This window comes from Macrobrachium rosenbergii, chromosome 8 (genome assembly GCF_040412425.1).
Source record: "Macrobrachium rosenbergii isolate ZJJX-2024 chromosome 8, ASM4041242v1, whole genome shotgun sequence".
NCBI lineage: Eukaryota > Metazoa > Arthropoda > Malacostraca > Decapoda > Palaemonidae > Macrobrachium > Macrobrachium rosenbergii.
The window spans coordinates 70,601,546-70,626,919 of NC_089748.1; the positions used below are offsets into that span (position 1 = coordinate 70,601,546).

Consider the following 25,374-nt stretch of genomic DNA (forward strand, 5'->3'; position numbering starts at 1 on the left):
CGGTATTGGGGAGAAACCCACCGTTCTTTTTAATTGGTTTACTTTTTTCCTGTAACTCATTCTCTTTCTCTTTCGCTTTCTATGAAATTAGCATTCCACTCGCTCCTCACTCAGATGGGTTAGGAGTCGTAAACTGTAGAGCGGCTCATTTTTGTCATTAAATGGGCTGTCAATTGGCTGTGAAATTAATTGATATAACCGTCTTTTCAGAGCAGATGAAAAGGACACGCGCTTGCCATCTTCCCAGGTAATAAATTTATGTATTCAGAGAACATTTAAGTTGTACCTTTTCCTGTCAGTACGCTTATCGTTTAAGTCTGTCCTATTCACACGCTGGCTCCTCGGTCTTCTCTTCCATGACACAGGACACTTCATAGAGGAAAAGGAATGGATTTTGACCGTCACAGCAACATGCAATTCTCAGAACACAGATTTGCAGTGTCTTCAAGGATCTGCGCAATCAATTGCAGACCCTTTGGGTGAAGAAATATTAGAACGTGAACTTCTGTAGCTTCCTGAGAAAAGTAGAAATGGAATATACATATATACAGTATATATATATATATATATATATATATATATATATATATATATATATATATATATATATATATATATAAGGAGCCTCGATGGCACAGTTGGTTACAGCAGCAGCTTCGGACTTCGTAGAGGTCTGTGGCGCGGGTTCAAATCCGCAGCTGACTAATCAGAGAGGCGGACACTTTGCTATCCGTGTAGACACCCCGGGATTATGTATGTAATCAACGGATAGGTTTGCTTAAAAAAAAAAGCATATGGGTGTTACAGACTAAATACACACACAGAACAAAGCCACTCCAACATCTAAAAACATAACAAACATCTCACACGTCTCGAACTCTCGACCTACCCGCGCAACAACTTCGCTGCTGGGAGAAAGGGCGTTGTGTCTGGTATGATACATGTACCATACGCTCCCGGGGTCTAAGCGATGTCAGGCAGGGCAGCCGATCGAGACTACGGTCTACCCCAAAGCCAAATCAAAAGTCCTTCAAAAGAAGGCATCGTGCTTACACCATACAAAAATGGGAAAAAAGCAAGTTAAAAGAAGAAGAAGAAGATATATATATATATATATATATATATATATATATATAAAGTTTTTTATATATATATATATATATATAAATATATTTTATGTTATGTTAGGAGGATCATAAGTGACAATTACTATATGATTGATAAGCTTTCATTTTAGATAATGATGGACGCGAACATGCCGAAGTTCATGATAAAAGTGACATTTGTTCAAAATCTCCACCAAGAGCAGAAGCAGATTCAGGATGTTGCAGGATGGATATTAAAGAACATAAGGAGAAATAGTCTATTTTTGTTTTTCTCCAGTTTGATTTGCAGTCTTCAGAGCCATTACCTAGTTAAGAAGACTAATATCAGCAATGACCACCACTGTTCTATGAATTGTAGTTAAGGGTTGTTTTACCAGTTATATAACCTGCTGTAGAACTCATATGAACGCCATACGCACAACACTACGGCAAACTCACTCAACCACTTGACATTTCTGTGCCAATTATTATTATTAGTATTATTATTATTATTATTATTATTATTATTATTATATTATTATTATTATTATTCAGAAGATGAACCCTGTTTATATGAAACAAGCCTAAAGGGGCCACTGACTTGGAATTATGGTGTTCATTAGACAGGAGTAACAGAAGGTAATAGAAAATACAGCATTTGATTTCCACAGGAAGTCAAATGCTGGCCCAGAACTTTCCAGTCAGTTGCATATTCGTCCAAAATTAACTTAATCTGAAGTAATGATGCAACGTCTCTTCCCACAAGGTACATTGATGAAGGACAGCCCACTGACCTCATGCTGTTGGATTTCCGAATCAACTTTGCCCCACAGGTGGGTGCGGGGGATAGTGCCTCAGTTGTAGGAATTACTTATGGTCTTTGCAGCAGCGTCCCCTTTCATTCCTTTTACTGTTCCTCCGTCATATTTTCTTTCTTCCATCTTACTTTCCACGCTCAGTTAACAATTATTTCATAGCGCAACTGCAATGTTTTCCTCCTTTTGCACCTTTCAAACCTTTCCACTCTCAATTTCCCCTCTCAGCGCTGAATGACCTCATAGGTCCCAGCCCTTGGCCTTTAGTCAAAATTCTATATTCTATTCTATTCTAATCATCTTTGCTTTAGTTTAAAAGAAGCTGTGAATTACTTCTCAAGGTTGTCAATACATCACTTCCAGAGAAGATCAATTGTTGCACATCTAAGCTCCTGAATAATAATGTTCAGTTCTTAATAAGTGCGCGCTGTCTTCATCAACGAACAGTAATATTCAGTTTCTAGTAAGTGTGCGCGGTACGAAGAGCCTGTTATTATTATTATTATTATTATTATTATTATTATTATTATTATTATTATTATTATTATTATTGTCTGGCCAGAAAAACACATACGAGTAAACTTTAATGTCCAAAAGAGGAGTGAATATTTATACGTAATTTCTTATCTATCAACTATAAATTTTCAAAGTACAAAGAAAAATCATATTCAATCTAATTCCGTCTCTTACCTTTCTAACGTAAAATTAATCACGACCTAACGTGAGTGTAACAGCATCAGTTTTGGAAGTGCTTATTTACGAAAAGTCCAATGGTTTAGGAATTAGGCAGCCCTCATTTAAATTGCTGGATTTCAGATGCGTTTCATGGAAGACGCATTTAGCAGGTGAAGCATTCTTAAGAACCAGTTTTGAAGGCTGATACTGAATACACTCGGCAAACAAACTTACTCATGTCTGTCTGCCCGATGGTAGCAAGTACTGTATCTCTCCACATATCAAATGAAAAACTGGTACCTAAAATATGACAGTTTCGATTCGATACTGCAAAGAAACAGGCTGAGAATTAATGAAGCACGCATAAGCACGAGTTGTGAACCTGCTTCTAAGGTGATTGGGAGAAAACAATAGCATCATAGCTAATAAAACAAACTAGAAAATCGAATATAATTTATGCAACACTGAGCAGAGAAGAATGGAGCTGTACGCCGTAAGAAAGACCTAAGGTGTTCAGACTGTCTGTGGGGGAAATGCTATGGAATAAGACGGCCAGATATCAGTCTCATTTACCATTATTCCTACGTGGCCTTGATAGTGAGCAGGAGCTTGGAACGGCACAAGCAAGGTGGAAGAAGAGTAAGGTGAGTTCGTGAGAGAACGAGTTTTGCGTTTTCCCGCGCAGTGGCGTCACTTGGAACCCATCTGAGTAAGTGGCAAGAGGTTCATTGACTCATACTGTTTTGGAGGGAATTCGTCGATCTTTTAACATTTCAATCAGCTGATAAGATACAACAAAGATGATAGTATGTGCTGTGTTTGGTTGCTATAATCTTGATCGCCATCGCCAAGAAAAAGGCATTTCATTTTGCAAAACTTGGGTTAATCTGTGCAAAAGGAAAGATGATTTCAACTGAAGAATGCAAGAATATGCTCCATTCATTTTGTCCCTGGTAATATTGGAGAAAGCCATAGACATATACTTTTAGATTATCATCCTAAAAATGCACACAAATTGAAAGATACTGCTGTACCTACTCAACAAAGGATATAACTCCAGGTAAATATTGTTTATTTGCTACATCAATAGAAGAGTATTTTAGTTGGCTTAGCCTATTTTGGAATTGAAATTATGTAAGACAGAGAGAGAGAGAGAGAGAGAGACCCAATTCAATATTTCTCAAATGAAAATGGTTTGGTTTATTACCAGCTGACTTTGAATACAAAAATTTTGATTAATCTATTTATAAGGCATGTTTATAAAGCTTACAATTTACATCTTTGTATGCCTTCTTTTTGTATAATTATTTTATTTTATAAGCCTATATCTGTGCAACACTTTTGCTTGATGATTGATATAATTTTCATGAAAGTGATTTTGCTTAAGCCTATTATCAACTCTCTCATATTGTTTGTTAACTCTTTGTTGCTATTAGGCCCATTGCTATAAACTAAAATACCTAGGCTTACAGCATATAGGCGCATAGGTGTAGCCTAGATTTTTTTATGGGACAAGGAAAATTTATGACAAGATTCTCTCTCTCTCTCTCCTTGTATTTTTGTCACTTCGTGGGTTAATAGTACATTACTTAAGCTAGATTCCTCCTCCTGAAGAACTCGCTTAAAAGGCCTCCCTGAACTTGGCTGCTAAAGAAAGCTTTTTTTTTTTGGTAGACAATTATAGGAGTCCTTTCAGGGGAGCCCTTCAGGCAGATATACCTAGCTAAAGTGAATTAACTACAGTAAGTAGGCCTAATATTATGGCCAAAACCCTTCATGATTTTCAGTAGGCATATATAAAATTATATATCGATATAGGCCTAGGTCTTTATTAGGTTAAGCAAAACTCACGGCAGAATTCTCTCTCTCTCTCTCTCTCTCTCTCTCTCTCTCTCTCTCTCTCTCTCTCTTCTTATTCTTACTCAAGTAATATATTATTTTTATCCTGGTCGTATTTCATTTACAGTAGGCTATACAATATATTTTCTTCTGGAAAGGGAGATATCATTTTATCACATTATGACTACTTAATAATGAACTAATTGAACTATAAAACAATGCAATAGTGCCCTATGGCTAGAAATGCATTGCAGTAATATCTGACCGTGAGTAGTTGCGGGTTCCGTCTGACGTCACTGACTCGTCTCGAGCTGCGCATGATTCCACCTGTTCTTCTTCCACCTTGGGCACAAGGCTGACTTCATCTATATGTGAACCCCTCCATAACAAGTGATTTATACACACACACAATATATATATATATATATATATATATATATATATATATATATATATATATATATATATATACAGTATATATACATGTGTATGTATGTATTATATATATATGATATATATATATATATATATATATATATATATATATATATATATATATATATATATACTGTATATATATATATATATATATATATATATATATATATATATATATATATATATATATATATATATATATTGTAAATTGAATTTGCCTATTTTCATTTAGTGAGTTACCATACGAGGCCACAGTACTTAGGACTGATTTTGTCATTGTATGGGCTAGCCGTATTCGTAACCGTAAGATATGTTGGACAAGGGAGGGGGGAGTGTGCCTGGCAGTGCACAGCAAGGGGAGAGTTAGTTGCATCTGCCCACTGGTATGGGTCACTTGTACCCAATATTGTCCTGAACTCTTTATGGGCTAATGAAGCTTCAGAGGTTAGCTATCTTTCTCTAGCCCTCACAGTCATGCGACTTTCTGTATGGTAAATTAGATATAAAAAGCAACTTGAAAGGATTATAGTCCCTGATTTTGTACTTGCAAATGTTAATGTTATGTGCAACCATCTGTAATTTCTTTAAGTTACAAATTTGTGATGTCCCGGAAAGAGAAATCAAAAGTAGGCTCATGGTTCACAGGAAGACAGTTAAGTGCGTTCATAAAAAAAGAAGTACATAACTGAAAATTAATTAAACAAATTTCTTCATCTTATAATTTAATGCTTACATAACGCTCAGACTTTGTATCATATAATTACTTTAAAATAAAGAAGGGTGAATGTAATGGAAGGTTATTTGTATATTTGTAATATAAAAGGAGTGTCATGGCCTTCAGTCCACCGAAGATTCGTCGTTTGTTCCATGTTCGAAGCCATTCAGACGCGAGAAAATTGGACAAGAAATGTCAACAATTCTGAGTAGGCCGGATCATACCACCAGCAACACATCCGAAACTCATCGTAACTGTAGTGGCGGTGTTTGTGTAGTAGACCGTGACGGTTGTCGAGACTTTGGTGGTGGTCCAAACGGTGAACGCCAATTTTCCATCGCCCAAATCTTGCTTTTCAGCCTCTTCCGGAATCCTGGCGTAATCTGGTACGTCACTGGCGTCCAGACTGGTCTCTAGCTCTGTGTCGGCCCTGGTTTGTGGAAGAGAGGCAAGGTTGAGAATACATTTTCTGAAAAAGACTGAATTGGTTTTAGAGCAACAACTGCTTCCGTTATCAAAGAATTGTTTGATGCAAAAGTGTACTTCTGCAAGATCCACTTGGATGGAGAGAAAGCCTGGCCTGTTTTGAAACTGTGTGAAGACCACTCGATGCAAAAGAGCTTAATCAGAAACAACCAGTTATTCTCAGAATGGTTCACTGATAATAATATTCTAGAAATTAGACAATAGTAAAGTCTGGTACAACGAGATTGGAGGTTCGAGAAACGCGATATAGAAAAGAAAACGATTGGATTTAATAGGGCTTTATTTTACTTAAGGAAAGAAAAATAACCTTTCTGCTACTTTTTAATGAATCGTAGAAGTAAAAACGGTCAAGGGACACACTGCAGACATGTTTTCACGTTAGCTGAAAGGAATAAATATCAATCTCCATAAAGGACTAAGAGATGTATTATTACTGAGTAAAAGCTCTTATAAATATTACCTTCTTCTATCTATAGTCAGCAGTTCTAATTTGGTTCCATAAGGAAGAATATTGCCCAGGATATAGTCAACAGGAAAATTCCATGAATAACATCTGTGCCTAAATAAGTTGCCATAAATGGGATGTATTCATATAGTAGAACTGGGATTTTGAGGCAAAGGAAAGGTTTTAGATCAGCCAAAATCAGTCAAAATTAGGGTATGTTAGTCCGACTAAGGGCTTGTAGGTGATAATTGATCAGTGTAATATCGAGTACAAAGTAATATGAAAATGTTACTGAATGCAAAATTATGACTTACATAGCAAGAGCAATCTCTTTTCGAGGGGTTTTATTGGATCTGGCCGACCTCTTCCTCTTTTCGCAAATTGTAGCCGCAGTAGCTGAAAGACAGGAGAGGAAGACAGTGGAAGTGGAAGCCACGACGCTGGTGTAGGTGGTAGTAGAAGTGGTTCCGAATATATAGCGACCTCTGTCCAAAACGACCATTCTGTCCTCGTCATCTTCTGTCCCCTTTGAGGAAGCAGGAGCCACAAGGGCCACAAAGGCCACTGCAAACAGGATCCAAAATCGCATCTGAAAGGAAAAGCCGAATCTGCGTTTTGTTAGGGTACAAACACATACCAATTCATTGACACTCACTGGGAACACACCTGATACCAAGGCATTTTAGCGCCCTTGATTTGACTTACTGGGTTTTTGAATACAGCCCTTGAAAGGGAAAACCAGCGCGATTTCAAAGTGCCTGTTCAGAGTTACTAGCTTCATCTTCACAGATGAGAGAATCCTTCCAAAACATTTAGTATAATCTGCTACTAATAACCAAGTAATGATTAGACGTGGTTATGTAATTTTTTTTTTCTGGTTGTAGCAGAACAAAATTAACACCCATAGGGAATGCTAGACATAACACAGCAATATCAATATGCTGGATATTTTACTGTGCCTTGGCCTCTGTAACCTCCGTTAATCTTCATATTATCCAGACCCATTGGAATGATTGAAATGATTGAAACCTACATAATTACAAATTGCGTCAAATCCAGTTTCTACCAATGAGAATAGTTTGCTGTATGAGCCCTCTTGTCTTCACATACTTACTATCTCCGTCTTGTTTATTATGACAATAAAAAAGTCTACTTTCAAGTCACAACAGACAGCATGTCCCGAAAAAAAATGTGAATCATCGTACTTTAAATTGTTTCAAGACTGGAAACCTATCAGTAATTTAGAGAGCAGAAAAATTGTCATGAAATGTAGCTTCAAAGATTCTATAAAGCCTAATGCAAGTCATAATATTCTAAATTAGCGAGACAACTGGATAATATTGGGTAATACATGGTCCAAGTAATTCTTTAGATCTTCGAATAATATAAATCAGTCGGTACTAACGAGTTTAAAGATTTCAATATCGTACCCTTGCATCCTGCGATCTACACTGCGTTCGAATTCGTGCTCAATTTAATAGTTTCAGAAACAGTTTTCAGTTTCATTTGGATGACCAAAATTAATATACAAGCAGCAATGACGAATAATGTCGAATATAGAAGATTTAGTTTCAAGGAAAAAATAATGTTTCAAACGGCATTTTTCTAGATCTGTAAAGTGGTGATTATCAATGACGAAGAGCTTGCCCACCGCCCTACGCAAATCAAAGTAGTTGGCTCAAATTATCCACTGTATAGCAGTTACAAAATATCTATGTTGTATTCTGACATACCACGATACACGAGTTACCTTTTACCCCTTAATCATGGAACCTTATCTGAAAAATATTTGACATTACAATATTCTTCGGTATTCCTGGTCGCAAATTTCTTGATGGATGAAAGATGGCGGGAAGTTGAATACGTGCAGTCGATGTCCGGACTCGCTTCCTCATTCCCTACCTACCATTTCGAGGGTAGGACCTACGCTGCTGAACAATATGCTGCCAGAATTGTAAGTATCAAGGAGAAAATGAGTTTTATTTATTTGCTACATTTTTCTCTGACTTCAGAGCAAGTAGCCTACATGTTTGCATTTTTCTCTGCCTATTTGGCCATTCCAGCAGCACTTACAACCGTTTCCTGTGGCACCAAATTATTCGCAAAATCCGATGCACTTTTAATCGGTACGGTGCAGGGCACGATAGTGAAATTCGTTAAATTCACAATACAAGTATAGCCAAAGGATATAATTTCGGCCAAATGGACATTACATCCTAGGATAGGCATCCATAGGAAGCATTTGCCTAGTTGGCACTTCGTCACGAGAATTAGGCTAAACGATACATTTGGTTGAACAGCCTTTCATCTGAGACATGCCAATGTTATTTGTTTCACCACAACACTTAAGACAAGTTGTAGACCGATGGATGCTTTGCAACAGGACATAATTACATCTGGGATATAGACTATGCCAAACAGTCGTTCACCACAGGATTTACTGATGCACGATACTCTTAGCTGCGGGACATTTTGCCAAAAGTATTTGAAATTTTGACTAAAGGATTAGCACGCTCTTGAACACACACACACACGCACACACACATATATATATATATATATATATATATATATATATATATATATATATATATATATATACACACATATATATATATATATATATATATATATATATATATATATATATATATATATATATATATATATTTACACCATTTACTATTTCCTTTTAAGGCCTCCGCTAACGTTCGGGTCTACCTGCGCGGGTTTGTTTACGAAGACAAACCTATGCAGGCATACCTTCAACACTACCGATATGGTTGTTTTACTCAGTTCTCTGTAGCAACCAACGCGTCAACAGACGTGCTTTGCAATATTTGGCTTGTTGATAGCAGCAAAAAATCATAAAAATCTAAAAAAGACGTCTAGCGAAGGAGTGGCAGTTATTCGTTGCTAACACAGCGGGGCAATTCCAGAAGTAAGATCATATCCCCTCACCCGAAGGCAGTCGCCCAACAGCTCCGAGAACAAGACCACCGTCTATGTCATCATGATGTGGGAAGAATATGACGCTGAAATGGAGAGCATCCTCAGTGATCTTTCCAAATTCCGGCCCCTGAATAAGGATCCAGCCGAAAGCCTGAAGAGGAACCTGAATGCAATAATCAAGAAAATAAATCCTTAAGATGGATTCATCAAATTACCAACGATTATCGGAAACTAGGGCCAGGGTATTGGTATATCACCACTAAGACCCATAAGGTCGGCATCCTGTTGCACCCTACAGTTGCACAAATGCACTCCCCAACATATGAAATAGCCAAGAACCTGAACAAGACCATTACTCCTGACATCCCCAAGGGGTACTCGGTGGGCTCTCCGGTAGCCTTTCGATATTTTTAATGCTATGACTCCAAGCTCAACCATCGCATCTGTGGACTTAGAAAGTCGTCTATTCACGAACGTACCGGCAGACAAGACCATCGATGTTATTCTAAAGAGAATCTGCCACTCTGATGCCACTCCCCTCGAACTACCAGAAGAAGAAGCCCTTCGACCTCTTCTCCAGATCAGCGCACTAAGGAGGCTCCCTTCCTCTCACATAGAAGTAAATGCTTTCGATAGGTAGATGGGGCGCTAAGGGATTCCCCTCCCTTGTTGCTCTATTTGCTAAAATGTACATGGCAGATGTCGAAGGAAAAACCTTCAATTTCCATTCGAAACCAGAGATATATGCCTTATAAATGGACATCTCCATTGATATCGGCGCTAATCAAGAATCCGCCAGCCCACAATATGCTTTAAAGAGGAACTCTTGCCTAAGCTACACTATCGAATATAGCGTCGAAGGCAAACTTCCTTTCTTGGATGTGGACGTGGAGCAGAAAGAAGACAGGTACAATACGACCATATACTAAAGGCGACGAATGTGGGTCGGTGCCTTAACGCCCTGGGAGTGCTCTCAGTAGCTGCGTGCAATTCAATTATGCACTGTTCCACATGGAAAGCTACTCATTCGGAGCTCGATCGTGTTAGGCAGCTCCTGTTTAACAACGATTATGACAGAACCTAAAGGAAACTTGCATACGAAAAAAGTTGGACATGTATGCCAACACGCCATCGACGACGTCTGCCTCATCGGAAACATTGTATTACAGAGCGGCATATCATAGCCAATTTAAGGATAAGGTCAAGACCATGACAAGGTAATTGCCAATAGTGCAACGCCTACAAATCATAACGAGAATGTCTCCCTACGAGTCTACTGCCGCCCGAACCTGTTCAGCACCCTCGTAATGCGGGATAGCACCCGCCCCCCCTTGGAGGGACCTGTCAAGCCTTCAGCAATTGCTGCACAGGTCGCACTACTACCAATCTACGTCGACGATTGCAAGCTCACTGCAACCAACAGGCCATATTCAAGCGTTATGTAGATGCCCACGACCGTAAAGCAACACTGGAAAAATTAATTAGAAGCCACAGAGAGCATGCATAGAGAATCCCAGTTCCACGGATTGCAAATTGCAGAAACCGTAATTATAAACCAACAATGGCCTGCATTAAACATCCAAAGGAACACCGGCATCATCTTCCGTTCTTCAGGGAAACCTCAAGATATCTGTGAAAAAACGAGGAGAGAAACGACCGACAGAACGCTCCCATCTATGACAGAAAACACCGATGATGGAGCAAATCAAAACAATCGGCCAAAGCGGAAATCTAGCCCCCGCTCACGCCGTTTGTTACAAGCCATGGCATAGGGCGCGTTCTACAGGACACCAGAAATACCATTGCTGCTGCACAGACTACGAGCTAGATAATAAGACCCGCCGACCAATAGAAATTCATCATTCCAATGACTTCATATTTTACATCTAAGGATAACCTGTTAAGTCCGCATGGTGTAATAATAGCTATTTATGTCAATTTGTAATTTAGTCCTGAAGAAGTACAGTAGCTGATAGGCGAGGAAACGGTCCGTAGACTGTAAGGAGTAAATGACAGCAAACCTCAATATATTATCTTACTTTATTCCTGGAAAGACAAAAAGACAAAGAGAAGTATGAGCAGATTCAAAGTACCGGTATAAGTAAAAGACAGTCTTTGCAAATAATGCCATTGACTTTAACACACACACATATATATTACTTAATCATACAGTATATATACATACATACATATATATATATATATATATATATATATATATATATATATATATATATATATATATATATATATCAATTTTCTGACTCACATCAGGATCAACCCCAGGTCTTCCAATTGAAAGTCATGGGCGCTGCCTACTAGGCCATACAAGTCATAAAAGGAGTTGGAACCTGAGGGCCACTGTACACAAGGAATCACCTGGGCAAGCTAACTGCTTGCGTACCAGCTGTTTTCCCCAACTTCCCGACTCAGCAGTTAGCTTGCCCAGGTAATTCCTTGGGTGCAGTGGCCCTCAGGTTCCAACTTCTTTTATGACTTGTATGGCCCAGTGGGAAGCGCCCTGCCTTTCAATTGGAAGACCTGGGTTCGATCCTGATGTGAGTCAGAAATTTATTTCTGCTTTACACGTGATTGTGTTGATTATTTCTATATATATATATATATATATATATATATATATATATATATATATATATATATATATATATATATATATATATACTTTACAATATATGTGCGTGTATTTATATACAGTATATATGATTCAGTTTTGATGTTGACGGTATGTTTGGTAGGACAATAAAGGTAGTAACAATGCAAAGAAAATTCTTAAATTAATTTAGTTAATTTGGACATAACTTTCAAAATTTTCACTTTTTGGTGACCATTTTCCCAACCTGACTGATCTTGAGTTTGCGTTTATATAAATATATATATATATATATATATATATATATATATATATATATATATATATATATATATATATATATATATATATATATATATATATATATAAACGCAGACTCTAGATCCCAAAAAGTGAAAATTTTGAAAGTTATGTCAAAATTAGACTAAATTAATTTAAGAATTTTTCTTTGCATTGTTACTAGCTTTATTGTCCTACCAAACACACCGTCAACACTAAAAACTTAATCATATGTACAGTATATATAAACACACAAACACATATACTGTATATATATATATATATATATATATATATATATATATATATATATATATATATATATATATATATATATATATATATATATATATATATATATATATATATATATATATATATATATATATAATCAACACACACAATCACGTGTGAATAGAAATATGTGTGTATATATATATATATATATATATATATATATATATATATATATATATATACATATATATATACATACATATATATACATATATTTATGTATTATATATATACATATATTTATGTATATATATGGAAATGGTGTGCATGTGAGCATAAAAATTTAGAAAGGGCAAGACCATTCTTTTGCAAACCAGAATGCTTCTGTCATTATTACCATTATTGCAAGCAAAATTAAAATTCTTTTACGTTGATGAAAAATTAACGGTTTTTATGATTTGATAAAATGGGATGCTGATGAAGGAGTCGATGTACTAAGATATTCTCTTCAACCTTTCTAGACTGTGAATATATATATATATATATATATATATATATATATATATATATATATATATATATATATATATATATATATATATATATATATATATATATATATATATATATATATATATAATCACAGTCTAGAAAGGTTCAGAGAATATCTTAGTACATCGACTCCTTCATCAGCATCCCATTTTATCAAATCATAAAACCGTTAATTTTTCATCAACGTAAAAGAATTTAATTTTGCTTGCAATAATGGTAATAATGACAGAAGCATTCCTGGTTTGCAAAAGAATGTTCTTACCCTTTCCTAAAGTTTATGCTCACATGCGCACCATGAATCCTATCATAGTATTATCGCGCTGGCTGACGTGCTCGCTCCAGATCGTGCTAGAAGTAACGGAAACAAGAGACTATCATCTCCTCATGAACCTACCGCCGCAATAGTCTTCTAATGGTATGGGCATGTGTGAATTTGAGTGTAAGTGAACTTGTATGAGTAATCTTGAATAAATGTGCGCGCCTGCATATATATATATATATATATATATATATATATATATATATATATATATATATATATATATATATATATATATATATATATATATATATATATATATATATGTATATATGTATATATATATATATATATATATATATATATATATATATATATATATATATATATAAATACATACATATATGTATGTGTGTGGGGATTATAATTGATTAGATGTTCGTCACATGGCAGGACCGAACAGCAGTACCAACGACATTTGTAGCTTAATGTTTGTGTAAACACGGTGATGTAATAAAATTCATAAATATATATATATATACATATATGTATATATACAGTATATATATATATATATATATATACTATATATATATATATATATATATATGTATGTATATATATATATATATATATATATATATATATATATATATATATATATATATATATATATATATATATATTTTACGTTAACTACAAGGTAAACCACCTGTGTTGGAGACTCAGATTTGTTCCTGTATGTATTCGTATTGAGTGACCACTCGGCTCGATCTTGGCAGTTGACACGTTTAATTTATCCACATCATTGGAGCATCGTGCTTGGCTTTCTGACTTGTTTTTGCTTCGTAAAAAAATGTTGGGGAAGATTACTTTGGAAAAAAATTGCAGTGACAAGGCAATGGTCACTTGGTCAAAGGACAATTTTGGCTCATAAAAAGAACGCGCACATTATTGTCACAATGGGAGGAAAAAAGAAATCAAAATGAAAATACACTGTCCATAATCGTCCATTCAGGATTCATCGAAAGGAAGGTTTGCTATTGCCAATCTTCATCGTAATACCTGAGTTCACCCTCAAAGATTTAGCCACGGTACCAAATTCTGTTGTCGCTTTAGATGAAAGGAAGTCGAGTTTTCTGAAATTCCAAATTTCTCTTCGGGACGAATCATGTTTATATACATTTACCTTTCTGTCAAAGCAAGGAAAATCTGTACGACGTTTCTATCTCCGCTTTGTATAACCGTTTTTCATTTGCGGACGTCACTAATATTATTTCACTTCTTGAATCTACCTTCGCTCACCCAGCTCCCACACATCCCTTCTTACCATAGCTGTTTTTTCACCACAGAAACTGACACGTTATCCATCAAGCTTTCCTCTTATATATGGTAAATCTTCCCGCAGGAAAAGAACAGGACGTTCCCTCGAACCATAGAGCCAAATTTTCCGCCAGGGAGACAGAAATAGATGGATGAAGGGGCAACATGTAATCGGCACAAAATATACGGTCGAGATTTCCTGCTATTTCACCTTCCAACACCTCCCCCCCCCCCTCCTCGATCCCAGTTCCCGTCTCCTCTACCTATAGAAGGAAAATGCACTTATTATCTTGAACTAAGACGGACCACGTAAAATTTGTCTACCTGTTCGTATTTCAAAAGTTCATTGAACGGGTTACTAGTTTTCAACCAGGTAGATTTTGGCAAGTAATTACTTTTTTTATGCGCGTTGACTTCTGCTTCTGTTTTATTTTTGTGATCAGTGACCTTGGGTGCTGAAACCCCAGGTATTCCTCCTCTAATCTGGTGAGACAGCAGAAATAAAGGCCATCAATATACATCTTTCTCATGAGACCTCCATTGACTAGAATGAATGCATTCGATTTGTCACCTGGCTTCTCTAATGACAATGTTTAGTTTTGAAGATTGTAAGTAGTGAAAAATAAGTAAAAAGGACTGACACGAGCTTCTGTTAGTACTGATTAGCACTAGATAGATTTCCATTTTGTGTTATATACAAACTCATTCCATTCTGTGGAGAGACAAGTCTTTGTTTAATATTTGGCCCTGAAGACCACAGACGGCTGAACTCCATCCAGAAAGTAGGTGAAAGAACAGCTGCAGACGCAGAAGTGTGAGGCCATCATCTGTAGATACTCTGTTGGCGGATGCTCTAACATTCCTTCGAGACTTGATCTTGAAACTATTCCTGTCCAAGACTTTCAAAGTTCCGCTCTAGCCTTGCAGTTTGTCAGGAGACTTATTTTTCCTGTTTCATTGTTTACCCTGAAATGCTCTATCCGTCTGCTTCTTGAATATATCCAGCCTTCAGTAAAAGGACATATAGGAAGCCACATAAAGGAAACAGTGAAGCTCTCGTGTGGTTGTCTGGCGGGTGGAAAGCGGAAAATGCTGCAGACCGGGCGTCATTTCAGATTTTTGTTGTGGGGGGGCAAAGACGGTTTGGCCACCGAAGCGAGCCTAATCAGCCGAGTTTTTTTTTCTTTGAGCTATTTTATGTGTTTTTGAAGCCACATGAGCAAGGTATTTCAGCAAAAATTATATACTCCCACTGCTATATGTTTTATCTCATCATCACTGGTAGCTAGTAGACAGACAAAGATCAAGAAACATAATATTTCTGAGAAATTTTATATATTTATGATTGCACATTTAAAAAGAAAACGTGCTGTTACTTCTTGGGGCTTGGGGGTGAGGGGGGCCAAGTTGAGGCTTTGTGGTGGGCAACTTGGGTCTTGGGGGGGTGCAAGTTGAGTCTTGAGGGGGGAGTTGACCCCCCAGCCCCACCCCCCCAATGACGCCCCTGGCTGCAGATGAACATGTAATCGGTCTCATGGAGTTACAGTCATATGCAACGTTAAGAATGTGCTATGGGGCGCCTTTGAGGTGTTCACAACTGCATAATTGTTGACTTAATGGTGGACGGTAGTTCTAAGCAGCTTTGATGACAGCAAAAGCCCTTTGAATCTGGAGCACTGGTTTGCTGAATGTTCCAGTTTTGAACACTAAAGCGGCGCTTTCTTTCAAAGAGAACAGACAGCGATTGTTATTTTTCATATCTCCTGCAGTAATTCTTCATTATCTAGATATGGAAATTAGTTACTTGAATGAGGAGCAGCATTGTGTATATAGTTTTTTTTTTTTTTTAGAACGTATGACATTATTTTTTTCAAGTTAACTACCATCGACTATGATGACCTGACGTCAGTGTACATACAAGTGACTATACTTATGAAGAAATGTAGAGAATTTCTCTTTTGTTCATAAGTAGGTATGGAGCTTTGCATGAAGCACAGCTGTTTGCTTACTGATGTGGAATTAGCTTGATAACAATTCCTAATGAACCACAAGCAAACACATACATACAGACTTGCAAAGGAGAGAGAGAGAGAGGGAGAGAGAATGGTTCTCTGCATATCTACGCATGGAATATCATGGTGTGGGCAAAAGCATTCCTGTCCAGCAAGTACGAGGACCCAGGATCAATAGGCCTGATAGGCGCATTCTGTTGCACTCCCATTTTGACTTGAGTTATGCAATGAAGTTGGTACCCGGTAATCAGTCGACTCAGATGGCGGAAATGGGCATTCAACTACCATCATATATATATATATATATATATATATATATATATATATATATATATATATATATATATATATATATATATATATGCTGACATATTTATCAGGTCAAAAAATATTCGAATCAATTCATTTTACGAAGAAAATATATCACCTGTAGATACGTGCATACTCAACAGAATATTCTAACAAAGGAAATACAGTGTTCTAAAGGCAGTGACAACCAGAAAGAGAGTCCTGCCTTTACACCTCATCGTAGCCCGAAGGTGCGACGCAACACCGGGAACGCGCAAATAACAGACTGGAGTGACGTCGAAAGGTGAATTTTTCGCTTTTCAGGAAAGCCGGATCAACCAGATTTACTGTAGGTCCCTGCCTGATTTTTCTTCACGGAAATTGGTTTGTTTTTACCTTATTTTTTGTACAAAGTTTTACTTATATCTCGGTGTCAATAGAAAAAAAAATATATATATATCTCTTTGAAATTTAGGTCAGTGTCTAAAACAGAACTGAAATATTATATTTTACAAAAGACAAAGAAGTGTTTATTGTTTCAGAGTACGCAAATATTCAAACATGGTTTGTTAATTTTAACGAATAATGGTAACTTCCTGGTTTTTAAAGAGTTACACAAAGTCAAAACTTAATTGTCATCTTTTGATCTGTCTTTCTACAGTATCTATCCATCTGTTTGTACATTCAACTTGACACCTTCATCTGTTCGGATATCAGTAAAGGATTCGACTGAGTCTTACGAAGCTCTTTCCCATCCCCTCGATTTTTTCGTTATGAATTAACACTGGGAAACGAGGAAACTATTTTTATTTTTTGGAATTTTGCCATTTTAATCTTGGGCATCATCTCTAACGTTGTGCGTAGGTATGAATCAAATGAAAATTTCTTAATTTGGTGTATGAAATTGATCAGAAATACCAACGCCATCGACTATTTATTTTAGATTCCTTTCAAGTACCGCGCTTCAAAGAAAGGCTAGTGTCACTGTTTAATGCAAACGTGATAAAAATCAAGCTGTTAACGTTTCATAACCACAATCTCGAGGTCAAGGAGCAAAATAACGTGTCTATATTTACTGTTTATAAACTTTTCCCTCCCTGAAGAGCACTGCCCACTGTCAAAACAGGAAAGTCTACATACTCCCAAGAAGCATGAAGAATCCATTTTAACGAGAGGGCTGGTTGTTGGTTTTGTCTCTGTTCGCACATTTTTTCACTTGGTTGAATAAATAGCGCTCGACAGCGTTTTCCATAAATCCCTCAGTTCTTTTGCTTGTCTTCAGTCCTTTTGAATCTTTTTAAGCTCCTGTCCAAGAGCTCACTGATGATGATCTTTGTGCTGTGGCAACAATCCGGTACAAGGCTGATTCTCCGTTTGAAACGTAGTCTATGAATAACTTTTACGTTGCTTTTACGCGCTTGAGGGAGCCTTCCATGTTTGCCTTCTCTATCTTTCTCTATTGTTTTCTGTCTAAGACAGAATACCTTAAGATCAACACCTGGCGGAAATCCTAATGATCTGAATAAGTATTCTTTATATAAATAACATAGGAAAATAATAGGCACAAGTTCAGTACCAAAACGCTCTGACGTTTATTTACGCAATTTGCCCCTGATGATGTGTGAATGAACATGAAAGCGCTAAGATACGAAATGATTTAGACACCTCCATTGTATTATTTGTAATGGCTATTTTGCATCTGCCAGAAATTTACTGCCGTGTTTGGCCTTAGAAGGGCGGTTGCATTTTGCCAATCTCCAAACGCACCAGTCCCATTCACAAGAACGATAAGTCCTGAATCTGAGGTACTTCTTTCTTCATGTGCCCTTTTCTGAAGTTTTCCAGTGATGATCTTGCTGCACGCTTGGAGGAAAGAAGAAATTTTGTACCCATCCAAAGAGGCGGAAAAGGAAGCCACCGTTGACTGAGAACTTTCCTCGTAGTATATTCGCTACGTTCAAAAATACCAAAGCCACGTCCTTCTAATCCTGATATATAAATGTCAGTACATCCCTCCAAATCACATCTCTGCATTAAGAAACGAAGGTAATGTGATCAATGAAGCCGCAGACAATACTCTCTGCGGGGAATTGTTCCAAGAATAGGATTTTCTCATTTCCTAACACGATCACTGGATGTGAACATGTGCTAGCTTTAAAGAATATTTGCGTGACATTGATAGAGGTTTGACAATCGATAGACACCGTTGTGATCTTTGTGGTGATCGAGTCTAAAAAGTATTGTCTTATTTTTTTCAGTGAATAATCAAAGTTGTCATAAATCTTATCGTATGCTGTTGGAGCGTTTACTATTGCTCGACGAATAACAGATATGAAACAAATATTAATCCTGTGGCAACAGTCAAACTTAATTTTAACATATTTGCCTCCATTTAGATCAGAATTATTCATTTTTAGGTAACATTTCCAACAAGAACACTCGGAGACTGCAAACATGTGCCAAGGCTGAGCAGTCCATCCCCAGAAACGTTCCTTCTTTGCAATGGAGCAGAATTTTTGGAAAAGTTTTGGATGTAGATTCAGAGGATCATTCCTTTGGTCAATCACTTATTGCAGAAAATCAATTTACCCAGTAAACTTCACAAAATTCCATTTATAAGTATTCGCATAATACTTCCAGTAAACAGACAAAAAGTTTACGAATCTAAATCCAGATCCAGATCTCTCCCAAAACGTAAATACTGTTCTCATTACTGCTCACTCATGGAACCCACCGATGGGGAACTCTTCGGAAGAGGCACAATTGTAATTTTTTGTGCTAAACTGGTGAAAGACAGAGAGGCAAACTGAAACCAGAACATATTTTGACTTAATCGTAACTGTGATCACTATAGCCACATGACTCCTTTCCCAGCCTTCAGGTTCTAGAGGTGGATCTTTGTTACGATGATCATTTTAGGGCCTTCATTGAATAATGCATTTTCAAAGTATGGAATCTAAACTCTACCATACTAGTAAGAGATGAAGCTCTTATTGGTTATAATTTTTAAAGTCTTGCAATACATTCTTGAAGTCACTTCCGTCCAGCTCGCGTTGATTACCATCACTCAGGAGGAATTGAGCATGTTTGAAGTATCTCCGCGTGAAACCCTTGACTGGAAGGTAATCCACTCTCCCCTTCAGCGCAATCAGTGACAAAATTGTTTTAGACTTCCACGAGGTCTAAAACATATTAGAAGCTAAAATGACTGACATATAACGATCACAGTAAGCCCCATAACCGAAAGGAATAAAAATCAATTTGATTTCCGTTACATTATGTAACTTTAAGCGTTGGAGGCGTCACCCATAAAAAGATAGTCTTTTGTGAAAGTGACGAGCTTGCCAGTGTGTTTATGTGTGTGTGCGAACTAGTTGGTCAAAGGGATATCAACGAGGTTTTTTCCTTCAGATCGTTTCATTTGAAGAAAACTGCAGTAATCATAAATCTCACCACGAAATACCATCTCGGTGTCATGATTAAAAGCATACTAAAAGCAGGGTTATATATATATATATATATATATATATATATATATATATATATATATATATATATATATATATATATATATATATATATATATATATATGTGTGTGTGTGTGTGGGTATGTGTGTATAAATATAGACATTTATATTTATATATATATATATATATATATATATATATATATATATATATATATATATATATATATATATATATATATATATATATATATATAACAACAATAATCTTAGTTTTCAAAAAAAAAAGCCTTTTTGTGGTCATTATTAAAAGCATATTAAGGCAGGCTATATATATATATATATATATATATATATATATATATATATATATATATATATATATATATATATATATATATATATATAAATGTATGTATATATATATATATATATATATATATATATATATATAGTCTGCCTTAATATGCTTTTAATAATGACCACAAAAAGGCTTTTCTTTATGAAAACTAAGATTATTGTTGTTATATATACATTATGTATATATACTGTATGTGTGTGTATACTATAGATACAAAAGAACTCTGCAACTGTTACACAGTTAACCTGATATCTTTAATGATTACTTGATTGTTGATAAGGTAATTTATATTAGAGTTAGTGATTCTCAACGAAATTATTGGTCACTTCAAACAGATATTAGTAGGTTTTCTTCAAATACTTTTGTTTAAATGAAACAATCTAAACGAAAAAAAAAAGATTTCTTTTACTTTTAGAAATTAGTCACTCTTTAGTAACGAAAATGAAAGTAACCGTACAAATGCGACTAATGCATAGCCTACGCTGCCAGTGTGACCAACCATATCAAAAGTTCATTTCAACTAGATAGTTTTCCTTCGCACTGATAAACTCTTATATATCATCATTATGGATAAAAAGAAATGTTGGAAGATTACCAATTCTGTAGAACTTTTTTGAACTTTATGGAAAGGCTTGTCCTTATTACACCTTTGTACTCTATTATGGTTTTCTAAATTTTTAGATATTACTTGGTAACAAAAAATTAATTCTTACTTCCGATTCCCAGATGAGAGTCCTTTATCTACTGCTGGGGATCTTCTTTTTCGCCAAAGGGGCTCTCGGGGACAACAAAAATGAAGAAGAAAGTAGTGCCTTAGCAACTGAGGATTCCTTGGATGCTAAGGATTCCAGCCAGAAGGAACGCCTGTTTGGCTCCTTCAGCACCACGACCTACACAATCGTCTCGGCCATCACCTCGACAGTGTTTTTCTCCTGTCTCTCGGGAACAGCTGCTACAGTCTGCCAAGGACGAAATTCAAAGCGATTCCGAAGAGGCTCCGACGCCAAAGCCCTTGAATTAGCCGAGTAAGTAGTTTTGTTATCCCTTAAGTTTTGATATTTAACCAAAAAACTATTATTGTCTGTCTGCTTAACATGAAATTTTCTCACTTTTAAGGTCAGTCGAAGATGATGATCTTCAACATTCGAAGTGTTGCTTTAAAAACTAGTTTTAGCCACAGTACAAACTCATTCTGAGGTTTTTATTCTTTTCATTCTGGGTCATTTACCTGACCAGATGTGGAAGTAGGACTGGCTCTATCCAAGAGTCTTTGTGCTATCTATATCCAAACTTCCAAGTGCTAGCCATATGTAAACATGGAATAGCTACAAAGCATAAGCACATGCAGACAAATCGAAATGTCCTATATTCATGTTTGAAGAAACATTTGTAGACACTGCTGAGACACGTGGCTCCAGGTCCAGAGTGAAGGCCATAGCTGCAGGTTGAGATTAAAAGTTACATTTTCAGGCTAAGATTCAAGGCTACTGCTCCAGGTTCAGATTCAAGGCTATAGTTCTACGTATGGTTTAAGGTAGTGATTCCCAACCAGGGTTCTGCAGAACCCTAGGTTCTGAAAACTATTTTCAGGGGTTCCACAAGAAATCGTGAAATATACACAAGAAATGTTGGCTTGGTAATGCTACCTGTTTTGTGATTAATATATATACACACACACGCATATATATATATATATATATATATATATATATATATATATATATATATATATATATATATATATATATATATATATATATATATATATATATATATATATATATATGTATATATATATATATATATATATATATATATATATATATATATATATATATATATATATATATTGTTTATATATATGTGTGTGTGCATGTATGTATATATGTATATTGTACTGTAGATAAAAGTTCCTTGGGGCATGAAAAATTCTTTCAGGGGTTCCTTGATGTATAAAGGTTAGAAATCATTAGTTTAAGGGTTATAATTTGACGGTAATTCTAGGTTCAGAATGAACGCTGTAATTCGAGGTTGAGATGCTAGATATAGTTCCAGGGTAAGATTAGAATCTATATTTCCATGTTCAGACAGTGCTATAGTTCCAGGTTCATATGGAAAGCTATATTTCGAAATACAGATTCAAGGCTATTGCTTCAGGTTTATATTCAAAATAGTTCCATGTTCAGACCGGAGGTTTAGTTTGAAGTTTAGAATGAAGGATTTGGGTTAAAGTTTAAATTGAAGGCTACATTTTCAGATTCATACTGAAGCATGTAGATCCAACTTCAGATTGAAATCTATAGTTAGAAGTTCAGACGGAAGATTTCTAGGTTCAGATTGAGGATCACAGTTTCAGATTCAGATTCAATATTAGAGCTCTAAGGTCAGATTGGAAGCTATAGTATAGGTTCAGATTGATGGGCATTGCTCTGGGTTTAAATCGAAGCCTATAGTTCAGGGCTCAAATCGAAGAATATCATTCCAGTTTCAAACTGAAGGCTATAGTTCCAGATTCAGATTGAGGGCTGTAATTCTAAATTCCCACTGATGGCTATAGCCTTGAATTCGGATTGAAAGCTATTGCTTGACGATCAGACCGAAGTCTATGGGTCCTGGCTCAAATTGAAGTCTAAAAACAGAGGCTCAAATATAGGTTCCAGTTTCACATGGAAGGCTATGGTTCCAGGTTCGAATTAAAGTCCATACTCCAAGGCTCAGATTGAAATCTATAGTTCCAGTTTCAGGGTGAGAGCTACAGTTCCAGATTCATATTGAGGGTTATAGTTCCAGATTCAGATTGAAATTCATAATTCTGGGTTCAGATTGAAATTCATAATTCTGGGTTCAGATCGAAGCTTACAATTCCGGATTCAGACTGAAGGTTATAATCCCAAATTCAGACTGAAGTCAACAGCTCTAAGTTCAGATTACAGACTATCATTAGAGGTTGAGATTGAAGGCTATGGCTCCTGGTTTAAGTCTGTAGTTCAAGACTCAGATTAAAGAATGTAATTCAAGATTCAGATTGAAGGTTATAGCTCCAGAATTAGATTGAAATTATAATTCCAGATTCAAACTAAAGGCTATGACTCGTAGTTCAGATTGAAGGCTATGGCCTCTGTTTCATATTGATATCCATGAGTCAAGGTTGTAATCTTAGGTTCAGATCGAAAATTATAAACCCAAATTCAGATTGGAAGCTCTAGTTTTAAGTTCAGCTTGAAAAATTATGGCTCCTCATTCAAATTGAAGTCTATAGTTATGGGCCCAGTTGAAAGGGCTATTGATCCAGTTTAGATGGAAGGATACATGTAAATGTATATATTATAGATGTAGTGTGTGTTCTTTTATATAAAATCATAAACTTCTGTTCGTTAATATACACAGCAAATAGCTTTTTCTTTATTTTCGAAAGGAAATTATGGCTTTCTTTTATTTATTTAGCTACATTTAAGCATTTTGGTCACATTATCCAAATAATTGACTCAAATATCCTTCTATTACTAACAGCGGAGAAGACTCCAGTTTGCCTGCACTTGAATCGAGCGGACTTGAGGAACCATCCACGGAAGACAGAAGTGCCACAGGGGAATTCCAAGCCAAAGATCCGAAGTTCGGCTTCACTGTCTGGACCACAGCTCGAACCACGACCTCAGTCACCGTCTTTTACACTAACAGATCAACGACCATCAGACTCTCGTACTACTGCATAGCTGGTGGCCTCCAGTTCCCACCTCAGAACTGCGCCGGCTAAGAACGAGATTCAGGCTGCCTGTGAGTGTCAGGGGAGAAGCAAAAAGAAATGAGACTGTGACATTTTCCACCTATTTACAGTTCATAAGAAGGACGTTAAAGTCAAAACAAACAAGTCCTTTTTAATACTCATTTGTTGTGACAGAATGAGCGCACTCACGAAGTTAGAGAAGGGTTCATTTTCTAGCGAGAAATTCTAAGTTTCTTCTCTTTTTCCTCCTCCCATGATACTCGGGACTTCGAATTCAGTCACTCGAACGCAACTATTCTAATGCAATATTTCTCTTTGTATTTATGTATCTATATTGTTAAGACTCTGAGCGACGTTTTTAAGCACATAAATCCATGTAATCACTTTCAAATTTGTCCTTATCTACACCTTCCTGGTATTAAGATACAAATATGTTTATGTAAGACCTTTGTCTAGTCGTCATGATCACCAACAAAAGGACGTCAGGTAGTTTCCCAGAAACTGCGTGATGTAGGAACTGTTCTTTTGTTGAACTAAAAGGCTGAAGCATGGACCCTTCAGTAAACTAAATGTGATGGGGTACTATAATGGTGGATAAGGGCATACAGCTAGGAACCTAACCCCAAAGCAACTATCGAGAACTGGGCCCCTTGCGCTTTCTAAGTTAAGGACAAACCCCACTAGAGAAAACGTCTGACAGCATCACCTTGATCATGTAGGAGCTCATAAGTCCCACAAACAGTATTTTGATTGACTTCTTCAATTAACGTCCGTCCGTCTCTTACCTTACTCGTATTCTTCTTGGCTGCA

The 25,374-nt window shown here is 36.2% G+C and overlaps 1 protein-coding gene and 1 long non-coding RNA gene across 2 annotated transcripts; one reads left to right on the top strand and one right to left on the bottom strand.

Annotated features, from left to right (window-relative positions):
- The first annotated feature begins 3,080 nt into the window (after positions 1-3,080).
- Positions 3,081-24,955, top strand: LOC136840963 (uncharacterized). The gene is made up of 3 exons (XM_067107951.1): positions 3,081-3,219; positions 21,567-21,865; positions 24,351-24,955. Exons 1-3 carry the CDS (start codon positions 3,109-3,111, stop codon positions 24,592-24,594), a joined length of 654 nt encoding a protein of 217 aa, XP_066964052.1. The 5' UTR covers positions 3,081-3,108; the 3' UTR covers positions 24,595-24,955.
- LOC136841286 (uncharacterized) lies at positions 5,564-14,738 on the bottom strand. Its single transcript, XR_010853873.1, has 3 exons — positions 14,719-14,738; positions 6,813-7,087; positions 5,564-5,997 (listed from the first exon to the last, which is right to left on the bottom strand). It is a non-coding gene; the product is annotated as an uncharacterized lncRNA (long non-coding RNA).
- Positions 24,956-25,374: the final 419 nt, after the last annotated feature.